The sequence below is a fragment of the Choloepus didactylus genome, chromosome 15 (genome assembly GCF_015220235.1).
Source record: "Choloepus didactylus isolate mChoDid1 chromosome 15, mChoDid1.pri, whole genome shotgun sequence".
Classification (NCBI taxonomy): Eukaryota; Metazoa; Chordata; class Mammalia; order Pilosa; family Megalonychidae; genus Choloepus; species Choloepus didactylus.
Window position 1 is genome coordinate 29,756,187 of NC_051321.1, and position 19,872 is coordinate 29,776,058.

The 19,872-nt window shown below is 46.9% G+C and overlaps 1 protein-coding gene across 1 annotated transcript in view; it reads left to right on the plus strand.

The window, feature by feature from the left end:
• The window catches only part of SH3PXD2A (SH3 and PX domains 2A), a 246,976-nt gene that overhangs the window by 53,209 nt on the left and 173,895 nt on the right, over positions 1 to 19,872 (plus strand). Inside the window, 1 exon segment of the mRNA XM_037804143.1 lies at positions 4,392 to 4,472. Coding sequence (XP_037660071.1) covers positions 4,392 to 4,472 — 81 coding nt within the window.

Consider the following 19,872-nt stretch of genomic DNA (forward strand, 5'->3'; position numbering starts at 1 on the left):
ATACACAATTCCTTCCATAACCCCTAACTGCTAGCCTCTAATTGCACTTTTCATCAGCAAAGAGTGCAAAAGGCACTTACTGGCACTTTCTAATTAAACTCAGGGCAGGTCGTGGGCCTTCTAGGAATGGCTGGGCCATAAACGTGCAGTAGCTAACTGGTCACAGTCCGGATCATGGCCATCCCTCCACAGGAACTGGGCAGGGCTTCATTCTTGGTGCCCCAGAGTCGAGTGGCGAGTCTGACTTGCATCAAGGCCATTTTCTTGTTGAAAGGAGCAAGGTTAACAGAGGACAGAATTACCCACTGGGGAAAACAAGTTTGGAAGCCTCAGATATCACTGAGCCTAATGAGCTGAGCAGACATAAGGCGGTCCAAGACGTTCCTTGAGTGGTGGGCTGGCTGGCCCGGGGTGTTACGCGGGGGGTTAGGGAGAATTTCACTGTTGTATCCATGAGATCCTCCTTTGTCCCGGGTGAGCATGGCAGGGGCCATGAGTTGACCCAGGGGTAGTGGATGAAGTTGCTGGTCCATAGTGAGGCTTCACAGATGCCTCCCATCTGCCTGAAATGGCCGGAGACAGGGAAAGAGAATCCATGGCTTCTAAAAATCCAAGAAGAAGGGAAACTCCACCCGGGAAACATAACCCAAAGCAGTGTTTGGAAGCAGGATGTTTAATTGCTAAACCTTTCTTGAGACCCAGCTGCGGGGTAATGTTATCGCCTGCTCCGGTGGCTAAAGGAGAGTTTATCTCGGCCTGAGGCCGCCTTTGTAAACAGAGCTGGCTTTCTCAGATGACCTCTGCCCTGTCCCTCTTCCCCTTCACTTGCTCTTTCTCTTTGGTTTATCTCCCGAGTTTCCAGCAGCAGGCAGGGCCAGTTCAGGGAGGCTTGAGAAACTCTGATGTCAGGGAGGAGCGTGGCTAGGCTGGAATTTTGTGTGTGTATCCCTCTTTCATCTAGAGCGATAATCTAGGATGCAAGAAAGCAGATGAACCTCCTGCTCAGCTGAGGGAAGGGGCCTGGAGATTGTCCTCATATCTCTGGGCTTATCTGCAAGGAGGTGTCTGATGACTTCAAGCTAGGAGTTAGGCTATTTGTCCAGGCTAGGAGGCCTTTGCTAAATCTCGGAGGTTTGGGAGAAACTGGGAATGGGGGTTCATTTCCCCACCCCACTCCTATTCTTGAGTCATCCTAATGTTCTCACAGGGCATTAGAAGAGGGTGGGGTGGGGTGGGGAGCATGGTGGTAGCAGGGGCAGTCCTTTGCTGAACAAAGGATTGGGAGATACGGCTGTGTCCTGGCTGTGCATAGCAGCCAAAATGTAACTGGTGGCTCTGGCTGACCAGGGTCACACGGATAACCCTGTCACCACTTCCCTCTGCATTCAAGGTGCTCCTCAGGAGTTAGGCCGCCATCTGGCTACTGCTCTGGAAAGGTGTGTCTTTGGTGTGGGTTCAGGTAAAGGGATAGACAGAAGAGGCCTCCCTGTGACTTTTCAAACGATTTTGAAGGGTAAAAGGGGAAAGGACCTTTCTAAGGAGGGCAGGCTCAGGCCATGTGCTGGCTGATGTTCTTGGCTGGGAATTGCAGCATGACTTCCCATCCCAGCTCGGCCATTAACAGGCTGAGCGTGCCTGCTGACGACAGCCACCGCGGTGAGGCCCAGCAGTCCTGAAGATGGTGCCCACCGGGTAGAGGAGGGGCCCGAGGACCTGAGAGCCTTGGCCGAGGTCCCACAGCGTATGAGGAAAGGCCTGGGAAGGTAACCCAGGTGTGGCTGAATCCTTCTCACCTGGCTCTACCCTTGTCTTGGCAAATCACCATTCCAGGCCCTGGGTTCCTCAGCTAAAAGAGAGTGGACTAGGTCCCCCCAGCTGTGAGGGGCTGTGATTCATTCTCCCTGGGAGGCAAAGGAGAGCCCTTAATTCCTAGAGAGGATGGAGGGTCGTGTTAAGCCTTGGTTAAGCCTTCCTCTAGGCTGCTGTCTAATGGCCTGGGGGCCCGCGGCAGGCTATCTCCCCCGAGGGCAAGGCCACGTGGGGCCTCCCCACCAAGCAGCAGCCGGGAGAGAGGTCAGGGGGGCTAGGGAGGCCGCACCTGGTGCGTCCCCAGCATGTGCTCCCCCGCCCTAGGGCTTGGCAGGAAGGGATGATGCAGGTGGGGAGGGGAAGATGTTGCAGGGTTTAAGAGTTAAGAAGCTGGGAGTCAGCAGCTGGGTAGGGTGGGTAATAACCCCCACAGAAATCCCAGATCACCCCTGCCACAGTCGGCGAGTTCATTGTGTTCGAGGGTTTCCTCTGCATTGGTCTGGTTTTGCAGCATTCCTAGCTGTTGACTTCTGTCTGGGCCCCCAAGTTCAGTCTCTTCTTAGTCTCAGATGCTCAGAGTTGCATTTACTCCCCCATCTTCTGCTAAGTAAGGGGTGTTCAGACTTCTCAGACAACTCAAATCTTTGTTCAGATCTGATGGAGTAGTTTTATTTAAATATCCACATTCCTAACTTGACATATAAGGAGGTAGTTGAGTGCAGTTAAGAGTACGGGCATTGGACTCAGCTAGACATGGGTTCAAGTCCTCTATTCCAAATTTTACTAGCTTTGTGACCTTGAGCAAGTTACTTAGCTTCTCTGAGCCTTGGCTACTCCTGTACAAAATAGTGATGAGGGCTGAGGATTAAACTAACTAATGTGTACAAATGCTTTATGCTATGTTGGCAAATAGTGACCATTAACTAAATTGTTTCTACATTTTATTACATGAGATACATGTTAATATAGGATATAAAAACAAGTATATCTGTCTACTTAATTATAATACTAGTCAGCAGTTCATTTGGGGCTTGCAAGAATGGGGATAACCTTTTACATTATGTTTTTCCTGATTATAAATGACTCATCTCTGGGTGGCAGGACTTGGTCCTTGGTTGCATTTCTGAACACAGAGTTAGACAAGGAGCTCTGAGACCTAGAGATAGGAGGGGAGAAGGGATTGGATTCCTTGTTTATTAACCGAGGAGTAAAACACAGACCCTCACCACCCTGCATGCAAAACCCTGTCCAGGTCTCTTGGCAAAGTCAGCCAGTCACACATCAAGGTGTCCGGAGGCTGTTCCTCTTTGAATGTTCCTTCCTTCTCACTGTGGCCCAGACCACTGGCTTCCCTGCCCATTTTGTTCTCACTGTGGATCCCCCTCCAGTCCACTGAATGAGAACTCCTGTGCAGGAACAGGAATCTGAATTTTTACAAAGCTCTCCGACGATTCTGGCATGGGCCACTGCTGTGGACCTACAGCACCCTCTCTTCCTGAGGGAGCAAGAGAGGCAGAGGCCTCACTGCCAGTTCTCTCCCTTCACCACATTCCTGGAGACATCACAACAGGTGCCAGAGCAGGGATTCACCACAGTTGCCCTGAAACTGGGTGAGGGGACCTGTGCCTCAGATTGAGACCTCTCCCGGGAGGGTGTGTCTTTGTCATGGGTTCAGGTAAAAGGGACAGAAAGAGTAAGCCAGATTGTATGGGTAGGGGGCTTTCTCCCCTTCTCCAGTGAGAGGCCCCACCCATCTCTGGGGCCAGGCCAGCCTTCCAGAGGAGCCTGAGGCAGAGGCCCTAGAGATCCTGAGCAAGCAGTGGGCCCTAAAACTGTGAGGGGTCCAAAGAGAAAAGTTTACAAATGGTCCCCGTGCCAGCATCTCCTCTGCCTATCCATCCCTTGAGTAGTAAAATGTCTTCTGAGTGCCTACCCCCATGCCAGGCACACCTCTGAAATCTTCATGGTCCCCTGGAGTGTTTTTCAGAATGAATCCTGAGGCTCAACTGCAGCAAAATAACTTGGGGTGGTTGTTTAAAATATAGATGCCTGAGACCCCCCCAACCCCAAGTCTACTTAAGCAGAATTTCCAAGAGTGGGGTCTGGCACCTGCATTTTTGGAAGGCCCCCAGTGGAATCTTATTCACTCTAAAGTTTGAGGACCACCGGACTAATGGAAATTAGCTTTCTTAAACAAATTTTAATGGCCCAATAAAGAATGTTCGTTGTATAAAATTCATATAAGCAAAAAGAAGGAAATTAAAACCGCTTATAAGCTGACCCTCCTAAGATAATCATCCTTAGGATATCTTTATTGATTTCCCCCCTGGATAAATATGTGTGTATGTGTACATATATATGCATACATGTATTTATATGTCTATTTACATATATTATGTTTATTTACATGTGTATGTATACTCCCCCACCCCCCACCATGATACCTGGACTGCCCTGTGGTCAGAGATGAAAAACAGAATGATCCTGGCCATGGAGCACCCACAGTCATATGAAATGAGGCCAGGCATAGCTTGATGCCCAGCTGTGGTCACCTGCTCACCTGCTCTTACCTTTCCCCACAGGTATACATCATCAATGTGACCTGGTCTGACTCCACCTCCCAGACCATCTACCGGAGGTACAGCAAGTTCTTTGACCTGCAGGTAAGTTGGTCTGAGCTCAGATGGTGCCCTGAGCCTCTGCTGGGCTGGCCTCTCTTGTCTCCTCACTAATCCCAAGAACACCCTGTCAGAGCTCTCAGGGTCAGAGGTGGATTGGAGCGGAGGGGCAGATGAGCGAAGCTTGACGATGGAGCTGGGCTTGTCTCAGTCGTGGATATTGCAGCAGACACTTGGAGCTTTGTTGGCTTCCTCAGATGATCTTAACAGTCATGCTTTGTCACCCCCCTTTGCCAAGGGGGTAGGAAACCCTGGTGGAGGCGGCGGGAGGATGGCCGCGGGTGCTGTGTGCATGAGCAGACATGTATCTATAAACATCCATTGCAGGCAAAGAAAAGCAAACACACAGAGGTAACTGAAACAGAAAATAAGCAATTTCTTGAACCACAGACACAAACTGGCCATGCCACTGTGTCTGTCTCACCAAATAAGGCTCTTGCCTCACTGTTTGTACATATGCATGATGTGTATATGTCTCATAGATGTGTTTACACAGGGGGATGGTAGTGTGGATCCTGCAGCCACCAATGCAGACACCTCCCTTGATGCCAACTGCTCTAGTTGGGCTTTCTTTGGTTGTGACAGCTTTCCTCTCAGACTGGCTCAGGCAAGAAAGGGGACTTGGTTGGAAAGATAGACCAGTGAAGCTTATGCAGTCAACCAAATGGTGAAAAGGGCAGTGAGGCAGTGGGCCTCAGGAACACCCCAAACCAGGGCTGCTCGCCCTCTGTGTTGTCTCTGCTTCCCTCTGGGCACTGTCTTCAGTTTCTATTATCTCATACCCTTTCCTGCGCACCTTGAGGAACTTGACTGTCAACAGTCCCCAAATTCTGCATTTGTGGCTCCCAACGCAGAGAGGCTAACTCTCTTCCGCTTCCAAATTGAAACATCCCAAGAAAGACTCTGACTGACCTGGCTTGGGTCAGGTGCCCTCTTTGGCCCAAGCAGTACGGCCACAGGTAGAGGGTCAGGTAGCACAGATGTGGCCATTAGGTAGTGCACCCCACATATCAGAGGCAGGTAGCAGAGGAAGAAGACTCATTGTGGGATGGACAGCAACCCTTCCTATAACAGGAAGGAAAAGCCAAGGTGTTCTAGGGTCTTCTTCAGGGCTGGGAGCCTTGCTTAGGCCAATAAAAATGCAAAGAAGAAATGACTATGGTCTGTTAATTTCTGATGGATATAGTAGGAGCAAGTTCACAGAAATGTTGCTATATTAGGTAACTTTCTTGGGGTAAAGTAGGAACATGTTGGAAGTTAAGCAGTTATCTTAGGTTAGTTGTCTTTTTCTTACTCCCTTGTTATGGTCTCTTTAAAATGTTCTTTTATTGTTTGTTTGTTTTCTTTTTAACTTTTTTTTCATACAGTTGATTTAAAAAAGAAGGGAAAGTTAAAAAAAAAAAAAAAAAACAAGGAAAAAAAAAAGATGCAGTGCCCCCTTGAGGGGCCTGTGGAGAATGCAGGGGTATTCGCCTACCCCACCTCCATGGTTGCTAACATGACCACAGACATAGGGGACTGGTGGTTTGATGGGTTGAGCCCTCTACCACAGGTTTTACCCTTGGGAAGACGGTTGCTGCAAAGGAGAGGCTAGGCCTCCCTATGGTTGTGCCTAAGAGCCTCCTCCCGAATGCCTCTTTGTTGCTCAGATGTGGCCCTCTCTCTCTGGCTAAGCCAACTTGAAAGGTGAAATCACTGCCCTCCCCACTACGTGGGATCAGACACCCAGGGGAGTGAATCTCCCTGGCAACGTGGAATATGACTCCCGGGGAGGAATGTAGACCTGGCATCGTGGGACGGAGAACATCTTCTTGACCAAAAGGGGGATGTGAAAGGAAATGAAATAAGCTTCAGTGGCAGAGAGAATCCAAAAGGAGCCGAGAGGTCACTCTGGTGGGCACTCTTATGCACACTTTAGACAACCCTTTTTAGGTTCTAAAGAATTGGGGTAGCTGGTGGTGGATAACTGAAACTATCAAACTACAACCCAGAACCCATGAATCTCGAAGACAGTTGTATAAAAATGTAGCTTATGAGGGGTGACAATGGGATTGGGAAAGCCATAAGGACCACACTCCACTTTGTCTAGTTTATGGATGGATGAGTAGAAAAATAGGGGAAGGAAACAAACAGACAAAGGTACCCAGTGTTCTTTTTTACTTCAATTGCTCTTTTTCACTCTAATTATTATTCTTGTTATTCTTGTGTGTGTGCTAATGAAGGTGTCAGGGATTGATTTGGGTGATGAATGTACAACTATGTAATGGTACTGTGAACAATCGAAAGTACGATTTGTTTTGTATGACTGCGTGGTATATGAATATATCTCAATAAAATGAAGATTAAAAAAAAAAAGACATAATGCTGAGCAAAATAAGCCAGGCACAAAAAGAGAGATATTGTATGTTACCACTAATGTGAATTCTGTGAAAAATGTACAATGTTTTATACTGTAGAATGTAGGGGACCTAGAGATACCAATTAGTGGAGGGGGAATGATAATCTAATAAGAACAGATAAACTATGGAGGGTAATCTCAATGTTATGGGAATGCTCAGGAATGATTATGGTTTGTAAACTTTCTCGGATATAGTAAGATCATGTTGGAAGCAATAGAGTTATTTTAGGTTTTTTTTTTCTCTTATTCCTTTGTTTTCTTAGGGGTTGTTAATTTTCTTGGGGTATGGTAGGAACATGTTGGAAGCAATGTAGTTATTTTAGATTATTTGTTTTTCTTACTCCTCTGTTTGGACATGGTTTATTAATTTTCTTGGGGTATGGTAGGAACATATTGGAAGCAAAGTAGTTATTTTAGGTTATTTGTTTTCCTTAATCCATTGCTTTGTTTGAAATGTTGTGGGGTTTTTTTGGTTGTTGTTTGCCTGTTTGTTTTTAATTTTTTGATAAACAAAGTTAAAAAATTGAAAAAAAATCAGTAGAAAAATGGGAGTAAAAACTAAATGACAAATAGGGTGGGATGGGGGGATGGTTTGGGTATTCTCTTTTCACTTTTATTTTTTATTCTTATTCTGATTCTTTCTGATGTAAGGAAAATGTTCAGAAATAGATTGTGGTGATGAACGCATAACTATATGATCATACTGTGAACAGTTGATTGTATACCATGGATGACTGTATGGTTTGTGAATATATTTCAATAAAACTGAATTAAAAAAAAAAAAAAAATGGAAAGAAGAGATACCCGTGCTTGGCGTCTCACAACCAGGTTCTACCACTTCCTGTGCCAGGCCTTTGGTGATGAGTCATCTCAGGGACGCCAGGCCTGTATGTTTGCCCCCAGTACTGATGTTATACCATTGTCTGTGGTCTTCCTATGGGAAGAGCCCAGGGTGAGCCAGCTTCCTGTACTAAAAATCCTTTCTTAATCCAACAAGATGGGTTGAAAGCCATTTCTTACTCTACTGCCGCCTTCTTTTCCCCTCAATTCCTGCCCCAGTCTCCTTGGGTCCTTCCGGCATAAACTGGTGGGATTTGCTGATACCCCATCAATGGGTGCAGTGTGCTGGACAGGAAATGGTAACTCAGCTGGGGAGAGGGAACCCTGAAAGGACCCATTGATGAGCCAAAGGGGGTCCAAAAGCCAGCGGAAACTCCCAAATCAGAACAAGTTTTCCCCCCTTTCCACTCTGGTCCCCCACCCCCTCCATAGTTACAGAATCTCACAAGACAGGAATGCAGTGCCTCCACCTCTCTCTTGCCTGGAGGGCTCACTTCCTGTGTGTCAAGAGGCAACACACCAGCATGGAGCAGCCCTCGCCTTGCAGTGGCTGTGCGCCTGACCCGGCTTGTCTGTGTGGGCCGTCACACGCTGTAGATGCAGTCTGGGAAGGGGTTGTGGTGGTTCTGTGAAGGTTAACCTTTGAGCCAAGCATGGCATCTTTGCAACTCCATTTTATAGAACTCATGCCTGGATGCCTTTTAGTGATGTTCGTTTTTTATTCTACTTATCAGGGTCGCTGGTTTTAATATGGTGGCTCCTTATAGAGGACATACAAACGGAGTTGCTAACTGCTAACTGTCTCGGTCTCTCATGGCCCTCAGAAGTCAGCTTTCTGAGAGGATGTGGAGAGTGGCCTGGAGCTTGGGTGCTCCTTGCCTGGGGCTGGTTCCCAGCTCTGATACCGTGTCACCTAACTTCTCTAGGCTCAGTTTTCTCACCTGTAGAGTGCAGATTCAAATAATACCCACCACATAGGGTTGTTGTAAGGATTAAAGGAGCGAATCCATGTTTTTCCTGACAGGTAATTGTATGTTGAGTTACCCTGGTATCACCAGGTGATTAGGACATTGGGCTGGACCGATGAAGGGGTCTGGGGGCTTAGTACCTGCGATCACTGTGATGCTTTTCTGTTTTCTCACTTTGCTTCACTCTGTGCTGATGAACTGGTCTGGGTCCGTCCTGGGCCAGAATACTCAGAGCTGTAGAAGCCACCGACGCTGCCTCGCTAGCGCTTGCCTTGGGGCCCAATGGGAGTCTGCTGGGAAACAGGAGTGTGGCGCAAGAGTGGTGCCCTCAGAACCGTTTTGCAGCTCCCGCTTTTGGCTGAGTCCCACCTTGAAACCCTGGAAGTGCTGGGCCCGCTAAGCGAGCCAGTGGAAGCTGCCTAACTGGCTTTACCAGCTCCTGGCTCTGGACCATCTGGCAAACACAGACCCCTTGTGAATGTGCTAGAAGCCTCTCCCCAGAAAAAGAGCATTTGAATTCAATTTTACTTACACACCCTATGATCCCATAGCAAAGAACTGCTGGGCTAAACTAATTTCTGTCATTAATCATATGTTCTCATCTTGTACTCCTCAGGCACTGGTTGAGGGTTTATGCGTGATATTCAGACAATAGCAGTGGGCCTGGACACCCCTTTGATAGATCCCTGGGTCCCTGCTTCCCCATCAGTTGGTTTCCTTTTCCCCAGCCTGGGTGTCTCCATACTTTCCCTCTCTTATTTCTCCCTCTTCAAACGGTGTCTTGTGCTCTTGGTGGAGGTCTGGTTGCCCCAAGAAGGCCTTGGATTCCTGCTATTAGAATATAACTGGTTAATCTTGTGCAAAGTGGTACTGCATGGTCCTTAACCCTCCTCTGGTGGGGGTGGAGGGCCCTGGAGTATGTGCAGATTCAGTTTCACTTGGAATAGCACATGTCCCTCCAGGGTCCATTTCTCCCTCTGTGGGACAAACAGGGAGATGGACAAGCCATTCCCTGCCCTCCACTCTCTTCAGCCACTGAGAACGGAGAGGCTTGGGCAGCTAGGGAGCATTTGAAGGTTGCTGTGTTATAGATCTGCATAGAACCCCAGACTCTTGGCTTTTCCATTTCTTTCCACTGGAGATTCTGCATCAATATAGCCTTCGCCCTCCCCTCAACCTGTGTGCAAACTGAGATTCCAAGCAGAACAACATTGTGGGTTACCATCTTCAAAGCTTCTGCCAGGACCTAACTACTCTGTAGGCGGAGCCCTCAAGAAATCCTTGAGAATGAACCATGTCAGGGCTTACCTGGGCAACTGACTTTGAGGAGGTGGCAGACAGGAGGGAGGCCAGAGCAGGAGGTTTGTGCTTGTGTCCTCCAAGAGCCAGTGTCCCTTTGAGGTGACCCATAGCATTAATGACTCCTCCGCAGGGTACTTAGAACTCTGGTGGGAGCTGTTCATATGGGGTGGGGGAAGTCGTGGAATTGGGGGAGAGAAACCACAGATAACCTGGTAGCTGCCCTCTTCATGCTTGTCTGAAGCTGTACAAATCGGCTTCATTTGTCTCTGTATTCCCTTTCCAACTCCCACCAACCACCTCCTCACTTACCGCTGCTTGCAAAGCCCTGGATTAGGTGGCCAGATAAGATGCAAGATGCCCAGTTAAATTTGAATTTCAGATAGACAATGAATAATATTTTTAGTTTAAGTATGTACCGAACATTTTGCACGGTATATATTTATACAAAATTATTTGTTGTTTGTCTGAAATTCAAATTTAACTGGGCACCCTGGATATTGGTTTGCTAAATCTGGCAACACTACCCTGGCTGTGAGTGTGTGAGTGGTAAGGATGGAAATATGAAAATGAAAAATCCAACCTGGCCCAGGGTAAGAGTGGATTGGTCTGTGCCTCTCACAACATGTGCATTTTTGCAGAGCAGAAGTGGCACGGGGTGAGGAGTACTAAATCGAGAAGGTCAAGCCCCTTCCTTCCAGGAATCTGTAACTCATGGGGAAACCAGATTTTTAGGCAATTAACTCCATTATAAATGAAATAAATACTAGATTGAGGTATAAGAAACATGCTATGGGATGAAGAGGGAGGAAAGAACATTTTTCTTGGGCAGGGGAACAAAGAAGATGCCCATATGGTGACAGCAGCCTAGAGTGCTGTATTACCGCCACCCTAATTGGAGGAATTTGGCTGGTTTCTGAGAGTAATGGTTGTTGGTAGGTGTGTTAGTTGTTCATTCATTTGTTTCTTGCTTGCCTTCTTTCTCTCCGTCCATCCATCAATCCATTATCAATCCATCCAATATTAAGTGCCTGCCTTCTGTGTCTCAGATAGTATGTCAACCTCTGGGGATGCACTGGGGGCAAAAAGCAGATCTGGTTCCTGCTCTTATGGAGCTTAGAGCTTAATGTGGGAAGATAGGTTTTAGTTTGTTAAACAAACAAACAAACAATATTTTATACTATTCTAAATGCTGCAAAGAAAGGCACCATAAGACATTATTGGGAAAACTTATTCTCTGAGATCAGGGCAGACTTCCCTGATGGAGTGAGTTTTATCTGACAGATCAATGAGTTATTTTATCTTACTTTACTTTTGAGATCAGAAATTCTTTTGTCATTCCAAAGAAAGCAAAAAACCTCTCCCAAGACAAAAGCATGAATGCACTTATACAATTCTAATAAGCTTTCATCAACCTCCTGATCACCAGGATTAGACCCTCTGCTCTGCCCCGGACCTTCTTCTCTCCCCAGACCTTCTGCCTGGAACCTTCGGACCTGGTAGTTCTTCCTGCCCTGTGCATAAGGGGCTGCATACTGAACCCAGCTTCTCTTCATGTCCAGTGGGAGATGCCGGGAGTAGAGGCTTTAGACCTGTGCTGTCTAATAGGTTAATCACTACCCGCATGTGTCTATTTAAATTTAAATTAATTTAAATGAAAAATTCAATTCCTCAGTTGTACTAGCCGCATTGTAAGTGCTCATAGCTACAGCGGCAAGTAGCTACATATTCGGCAGAACAGATATAAAACAGTGCCATCATCACAGAAAGGTCTATTGGGCAGCACTGCTTTAGACAGTCTGGGGCTGGGACACATAAAAAAAGGCTTGATCTGGCTCTGTGCCCACCCAAAATGCTCTGCCCCCTCCCGGTCCCTCTTGCCCCCTTCCCAGTTGCCTTCCACGGTCATCCAGGATGCTAGCAGGAAGAGGGAGACTATGTTCCAGCATGATTTGCCTCATCGCTAGAGTATTTCAAGTCAACAGTGATTCCAGACACCTCCTCTGGAAACCCTGTCAGTCTGCAGAGAGGGCCCCTAAGGGCATTTCAGATATCAAGTTGGGAACAGGGAAGAAGTGAGGCCCTTGATCTCCAAGTAGAAATTGTTTTTTTCCAAAAATAACCCACCACTCAGCCTTATCTTCCCTGGTCAGGACAAGGCCTGATGGTGAAGCCTGTTGACCTGTAAAGGGGTCGGGTTGCTTGGGGGTGCAATTAAAGGGGAAGAGGAAGAGGGTGAAGGGCTGCAGAGAACCTTCAGTTACCTTCTTATTGGAGGCTGGACCACATTTCCAGTCTCCGCACATTTCCTCACCTGGCTCCTTCACTCTTGAGTGTCTTGGTCACAGCCTGGCCCCTGCCGAGGGACGACTGGATGGCTCTCTGAAGCCCTGGCTGCATGGGGTTGTTTCACAACCTGACCTACGAGGCGCCTCACTACAGGAACTGCCCTGCAAACAGAGGCTCCAAGGGGCCGCTGGCCTTTCAGTCTGAACCACAGCCAGTCAGTGTGCAGAGCCAATATTTGACCAGAGCTAGGAGAGGCCCTTCTGCTTCTTCCGCACCACGTGGAAGATAGAGCCAAGAGGGGTGTTCAGGTTCACTCATTTGCTCCAAAGGACTTAACCTCTTTTGAAGAGTTTTTATGTCTCTTCCTTATTCATCTCTTCAGACTCCCCAACCACTTACCTCTACCCCAGGGTCACTTTCCAGCTCGCAAACAGCCAGGCTAATGATGGGTGAACAAAACTATAATACCTGAATCATTAATATCTGACTTTAGAACAGATGTCTAATGGGAGGAGGGGAGTGTTATGGTATAATTTAAGGGGATTTATAGGCTCATTGCATGTTTATAATAGAAGAGTTCTTATTCCAAGTCCTTCACCTTGCAGGTGAAGAACTGTTAATTTTCCTATTCATTAAATTTATATGAACTTTAGTTCAGTTTGATGTCCTGAGCAGGCATCAGCTGAGGTCAAGCTGGAGTGATTGTGATGTGTGCTAGGGTCAGTCTGACAGTAGAAGATGGAGGAAGTGTCTTTCCTGCAGGCACTCTGTTTAATCGGGGAGAGAAGCTCTGTATTGTTTGAGATTGTTGACACTCAGCTAAAGGCAAGGGGGCCAAAGCTTGGGGAATTAGCTTACTGAGGTCTGAGAATGATTTTGTACCTAGGATTCCAGAGTTTTGGTGCCCTCCGCCCGGCATGGCAGTTCCAGCTCCAGCAGCACAGTGAGCTGTGGGTCGTGGTGATTGCTCTCGCCCCTGGACATAGGAGAACACTGGTCTTGACTGAGGTCAGTCACCAGTCCCAGGAAGGCACAGAGAGCCCCAGATTGTTTGCCATGGTGAAATGAGAATGACCGAAATGATAATCCATGGAGGATTGCTAAGTAGACTGTGGTGTTCTCATGCCACTTAGTACAACAGTTAAAGCAAATGATTGAACTATATATAATTCCATGGATGGATCGCCAAGAAATGTTAATGAATGAACAGTGCAAGTTTCAAAACAATATTTACAGTCCGATGGCAATTATGCAACCAAGCAACTGTAAGATATATTTGTTGCAAGTACATATACAGCATTTGTATGTAAATATATTTTTTTAATCCAGAAGGATGTGGCCCAAATTGGTAATAGAGTCATCTCTGGAGCAGGATTAGAGACATCAGATGGGGGCAGGGTCTTGGTCAAAGGGGAACCGAAACCTTATCTGTAATGTTTTACTTTTTTAAAGAAGGAGAAAGTATTCATGTATTCTTTCCAAAATTAAGAAGTAGTAAAGACACACCTATAAGGGGAAGTGGAGAAGGCAGGAGATTTAGTATAAAATATGCCTCTCATGATCACTGCACTATAATGGAGCAGAAAACACAGAGGTTAAAAAAATAATCAAGAAGATCTAATGAGAGAAAGAAAGTGAGAATAATTATTAAAATCACATTATCTCCAATTTCCGGGATCATCATTCTAGGTCATTCCTGTGGAATGTGACTGGGTAGAATTCATTACAACACACCCCAGGGACCTGTCCAAATTATCTTGTCAAACTGGAATCTTGTATTCAAATATTACTTAGAACACATGCACCATGAATTGGGACAAGAAGCATTTGGGTGGTGGTTGTCCTGCCATCCCGAAACCATAATAAGAGCTGTGTGATTGCGGAGCGCCGTGGTTAGGGGCTTGTACTCCAGGGCCAGGATGGTGGGGTTCCAAGACCCCCAGCTCTGGCCCGTTCTAACTGTATAACCTTTAGTGATTTATGGAACCACTCCGTGCCTCAGTTTTCTCATCTGTATGATAAGGATGATAAAAACACCTGCCTCCTAGGGTAATTGTAAAAATGAAAGGAGGCAGCCCACATAAAGCCGTTAGGATGATGACTGACACAGAGATTACAGACAGGGGAGCTGAAACCTCAGCAGTCAGGCTCTAAGAATCCTAACTCCAAGAGAAAGCTGCTGGAGATGCCCACTCCACCTGGAGGCAGAGGTTTCTTTCTTCCTCTGCCCAGTTAATATGAACTGCCTTTTCACCAGATAGTGCCATCTGCCTCCGGGCAAGAGAGGCAGATAAATAGCAAAGCTTTCCACCTCGAAAGTTTGATTACTAACCCACCTTCCTCCCAGTAACACAGTAAGGAAAATACTGTTGTTGTTGTTTTTTTTAAAAAAAAAAGGAATTATGGTTCAACAGCTTTTCCTTGCTTGCTTCTGGAAAGAGATATCTATCAGATTCCTGACAGAACACAGAGAGATTCCAGGGGAGCCCTGTGGGGATTCCAGGGCTCCTGGGAATTCCATGACTGGCTCCCCCTCCCCCTCGGAGCTGGCTCTGGCTCCAGCGCTACCTTTCATCTTGCCCCCCTGGTCTGAGGGTGAACTCCAGCTTCCTCCGGGTGTCTCTCATTCTTCAGGGAGCACTGGGGAGGGGAAGGTCTGGGAGAAATGGTACCAGGAGGTAGGCTCAGGATGGGAACTCAGTGTCTGGTTGACGGGCACTGGGAAAAGTTGGGTTTAGTTTTTTCCCTCCAAGCAGATGGAGTTTGTAAACGTGCAGTGATCCCTTCTGGTACAGTTTCCCCAACCCCGTGGGTTTAGGAAGAAACATGTGTGCCTGGAGCCTTGCAGGTCTGGAGTGATTCAGGACCTGGCTCTGAACAGATGGCGGGAGGCGACAGGAGGAGGGGCGGCGGCCGCGGGGACATTATATCTGGGGGAGGGCCTCAAGGGAAACAAGACCCAGAGGAGTGAGCACTGGCCTGAGAACCACCCACATCGGAGCCTGCAGTGAGGAGGACTTGGCACCAAGCAGAGCTCTGGATGCAAAGGGAGGAGAGAGCTTGCCCGATGCTCCAAAGCAGCCACAGGGTTGAGGGATACACACCACCCTGTAGGTTTGCCAGTTGTATTAGTTAGGGTTCTCTAGGGAAACAGAATCAGCAAGAGATATCTATAAATGTAAGGTTTTATAAAAGTGTCTCACACAACTGTGGGAATGCATGAGTCCAAATTCCGTAGGGCAGGCAGCAAACTGGCAACTCCAATGAAGGTTTTCAATGAACTCCTGAGGCAGCAAACTGGCAATTTCAATGAAAGTGTTCGATGAACTCCTGGGGAAATGCTTCACTGCCTAGCTGAAGGAGTGAAGATCTTCTGTCTTTCTCACTCAGAAGTCTTCAACTGATTGGACAAATCCAAGTGATTGAATTCTCTCATTGTGGAAGACATGCCCTTCGTGCAGCCAATTGACTGATGATTTAATAAACCAGCCTTCTGGTTTATTAACCAGCCACAAATGTCCTTGCAGTAACAGTTAGGCCAGTGCTTGCTTGACCAGACACCTGGACACCATCATCTGGCCAAATTGACACATGAACCTAACCATCACAGTCCACCCCTTGTCAACTTGGCAGTTAAACACATCACCTTAAACCATATTTTATCTCTAAGTAGAGAACAATAACAGACATAATTTCACCTAACAATACTCAGCTGTCCTGCATACAAACAGAAGCTTACTAAATCTCTCCAGAATAGGGTTCAAGTCCTTGAGTGACATTATCTCTTAAACTTGACTTCCTTTAACTTAAATATTGCAAAGTGAACAATACAGCTTATGTCATATGATAAGGGGATAGGATAGAGAAGACAACAAAGATATTTGCTTTACAGACAAACACAAACATACTTATAAAACAAGGAGGAAATATTCATGCCATCGTAGTCCTCATTTCTGTAACTGGTCATGTGGTCATAGTTCATATTTATCACTACATTCTTCCACTACCCATTCCATGTTCCCTTTACCCTCAGCAAGCACTTCAGCTGGCCATGGTGTTTTGCCTAGTGGGGTGCCCCAAACCTTCATTCCTGAAGTTACCTGGCCATTGGTAGTCCTGCCTGGATTGGGTGTTACAGTTTTCCATTGACTTTAATCACACAGCATGATGGTATTAAGAGAGCCCTAGGGAATCCCCTGTGTTCCAGGAAAACTCTTCTTTACTTCCATTGTATAGTTGCAGTGCTATTTCCCCTTGATAGTTAGGATCAATCACCCCAGCCAGTAGAGTAATGCCCTCCCTTGCCTGTTGATTCAGAGGCATAAGAAGCCCAAAGTGGCCAGGTGGCAGTCTTAACTTCCAGTTCAATGGAATTATTGTGTTTCCTGGTAGAAGCACTCCTCCTTTTGGAACTAAGACTTGTAGACTAGCAGAGCTTAAGCTTGCAGGGACAGGAAGCAAAAATTTTCCTAGAGGATCACTAGGAGTGATAGTGGTGCCACTCCTGTTTCCACCCCTTAATTCCTGGACCCATGAATCCTGGCTATGGGAGAAACAGCACCATAGAGTGGATGCTGATTCAGAGCATACACAGCCTCCTGAAGATTACTGCCCCAGCCCTGCAAGATACTGCCACCAAGTTGGCACTGTAATTGAGTCTTCAACAGGCCATTCCACCGTTTTATTAACCCAGCTGCCTCTGGATGATGGGGAACATGGTAAGCCCAGAGAATTCCATGAGCATGTGCCCATTCCCTCAGTTCATTTGCTGTGAAGTGGTTCCTTGGTCAGAAGCAATGCTGTGTAGAATACCATGATGATGGATAAGGTATTCCATAAGTCCACGGATGGTAGTTTTGGTGGAAGCATTGCATGTAGGGAAGGCAAACCCATGTCTGGAGTATGTGTCTATTCCAGTGAGAACACATCGCTGCCCCTTCCATGATGGAAATGGTCCAGTGTAATCAACCTGCCATCAGGTAGCAGGCTGATCACCTCAGGGAATGGTGCCATATCAGAGACTGAGTATGGGTCTCTGCTGCTGGCAGATTGGGCACTCAGCAGTGTCTGTGGCCAGGTCAGCCTTGGTGAGTGGAAGTCCATGTTTCTGAGCCCATGTATAACCTCCATCCCTACCACCATGACCACTTTGTTCATGAGCCCATTGGGCAATGACAGGAGTGGCTGGGGAAAGAGGCTGATTGGTATCCACCAAACAGGTCATCTTATCCACTTGATTATTAAAATCTTCTACTAAATCACCCTCCGGTGAGCGTTCACTTGGGACACAAACATCTTCATGTTTTTTGCCCACTCAGAAAGGTCTATCCACATACCTCTCCACAGACTTCTTTGTCACCAATTTTCCAATCATATTCCTTCCAAGTCCCTTACCATCCACCAAACCATTAGCAACAGCCCAGGAATCAGTATACAAATGCACCACTGGCTAGTTCTCCTTCTAAGCAAAGTGAACAACTAGGTGCACTGCTCTAAGTTCTGCCCACTGGGAGGATTTCCCCTCACCACTGTCCTTCAGGGACATCCCAGAAAGGGGCTGCAGTGCTGCAGCTGTCCACTTTTGGGTGGTGCCTGCATATCGTGCAGAACCATCTGTAAACCAGGCCCGAGTCTTCTCTTCCTCAGTCAACTGACTGTAAGGAACTCCCCAAGATGCCATAGCTGTGGGCTGGGAAAGAGAAGGTAAGGTGGAAGGAGTGGGGGCCATGGGCATTTGGGCCACTTCCTCATGTAACTTACTTGTACCTTCAGGACCTGCTCGAGCTCTATCTCATATATACCATTTCCATTTTATGATGGAGTGCTGCTGTGCACACCCAACTTTATGGCTTGGCAGGTTGGACAACACCCAGCTCTTGATAGATAACTCAGGTCTCGTGGTAACTTGGTGGCCCATGGTTAAGCGTTCTGTCTCTACTAAGGCCCAATAGCAAGCCAAAAGCTGTTTCTCAAATGGAGAGTAGTTATCTGCAGAGGATGGTAAGGCTTTATTCCAAAATCCTAAGGGCCTCCATTGTGATACTCCTATAGGAGCCTGCCAGAGGCTCCGAACAGCATCTCTATTTGCCTCTGACACTTCCAGTACCATTGAATCAGCTGGATCATATGGTCCAAGTGCCAAAGCAGCTTGCACAGCAGCCTGGACCTGTTGCAGAGCCTCATCTTTCTTTGGTCCCCACTCAAAACCAGATGCTTTTCTGGTCACTCAGTAAATAAGCCAGAGTAGCATACCCAAATGAGGAATATATTGCTTCCAAAATCCAAAGAGGCCAACTAAGCATTGTGCTTCTTTTTTGGTCGTAGGAGGGGCCAGATGCAACAGCTTATCCTTCACCTTAGAAGGGATATCGCGACATGCCCCACACCACTGGACACTTAAAAATTTTACTGAGGTCGAAGGCCCCTGTATTTTTGTTGGATTTATCTCCCATCCTCTGCCATGCAAATACCTTACTAACAAATCTAGAGTAGTTGCTACAGCTTTCTCACTAGGTCTAATCAACATGATATAATCAATATAATGGACCAGTGTGATGTCTTGTGGGAGGGAGAAACAATCAGGATCCCTGTGGACAATATTATGACATAGGGCTGGAGAGCTGATATACCCCTGAGGTAGCACAGTGAATGTATACTACTGGCCTTGCCAGCTGAATGCAAACTGTTTTTGGTGGTCCTTACTAACAGCTATTGAGAAAAAAAGCATTTGCTAGATCAATAGCTGCATACCAGATGCCACAGGATATGTTGTTTTGCTCAAGCAAGGATACCACATCTGGAACAGCAGCTGCAGTTGGGGTCACCACCTGGTTAAGCTTACAATAATCCACTGTCGTCCTCCAAGAGCCATCTGTTTTCTGCACAGAGCAAATAGGAGAGTTGAATGGGGATGTGGTGAGAATGACCACCCCTGCATCCTTCAAGTCCTAAGAGTGGCATTAATCTCTGCAATCCCTCCAGGAATCAGGTATTGCTTCTGGTTTACTATTTCGCTAGGCAGGGGCAGTTCTATCAGCTTCCACTTGGCCTTTCCCACTATAATAGCCCTCACTCCACAAGTCAGGGAACCAATGTGAGGATTCTGCCAGTTGCTGCGTATGTCTATTCCAATTATGCATTTCAGAACTGGGGAAATAACCACAAATGGGTTCAGGGACCCACTGGACCCACTGTGAGACGGATCTGAGCTAAAACTCCATTAATCACCTGACCTCCATAAGCCCCAACACTGACTGGTAGACCAGAGTGATATTTTGGGTCTCCTGGAATTAATGTCACTTCTGAACCAGTGTCTAATAATCCACGAAATATCTGATCATTTCCTTTTCCCCAATGCACAGTTACCCTGGTAAAAGGTCCCCCTGAGGAAGGCTGGGAGGAAGATTAACAGTATAAATTTTTGGCAGTGTAACAGAGTGCTTCCCCAAAGATACCCAGCCTTCCCCTCATTCAAGGGGCTCTGTATCTGTAAACTGTCTCTAGTCTGGGAATTGATTAAGGGGCCATAACTCTCTCTTTTTGTAATTCAAGGTAGACTTTTGTTCACTTGACCTAGAAATCTTCTGCTTAT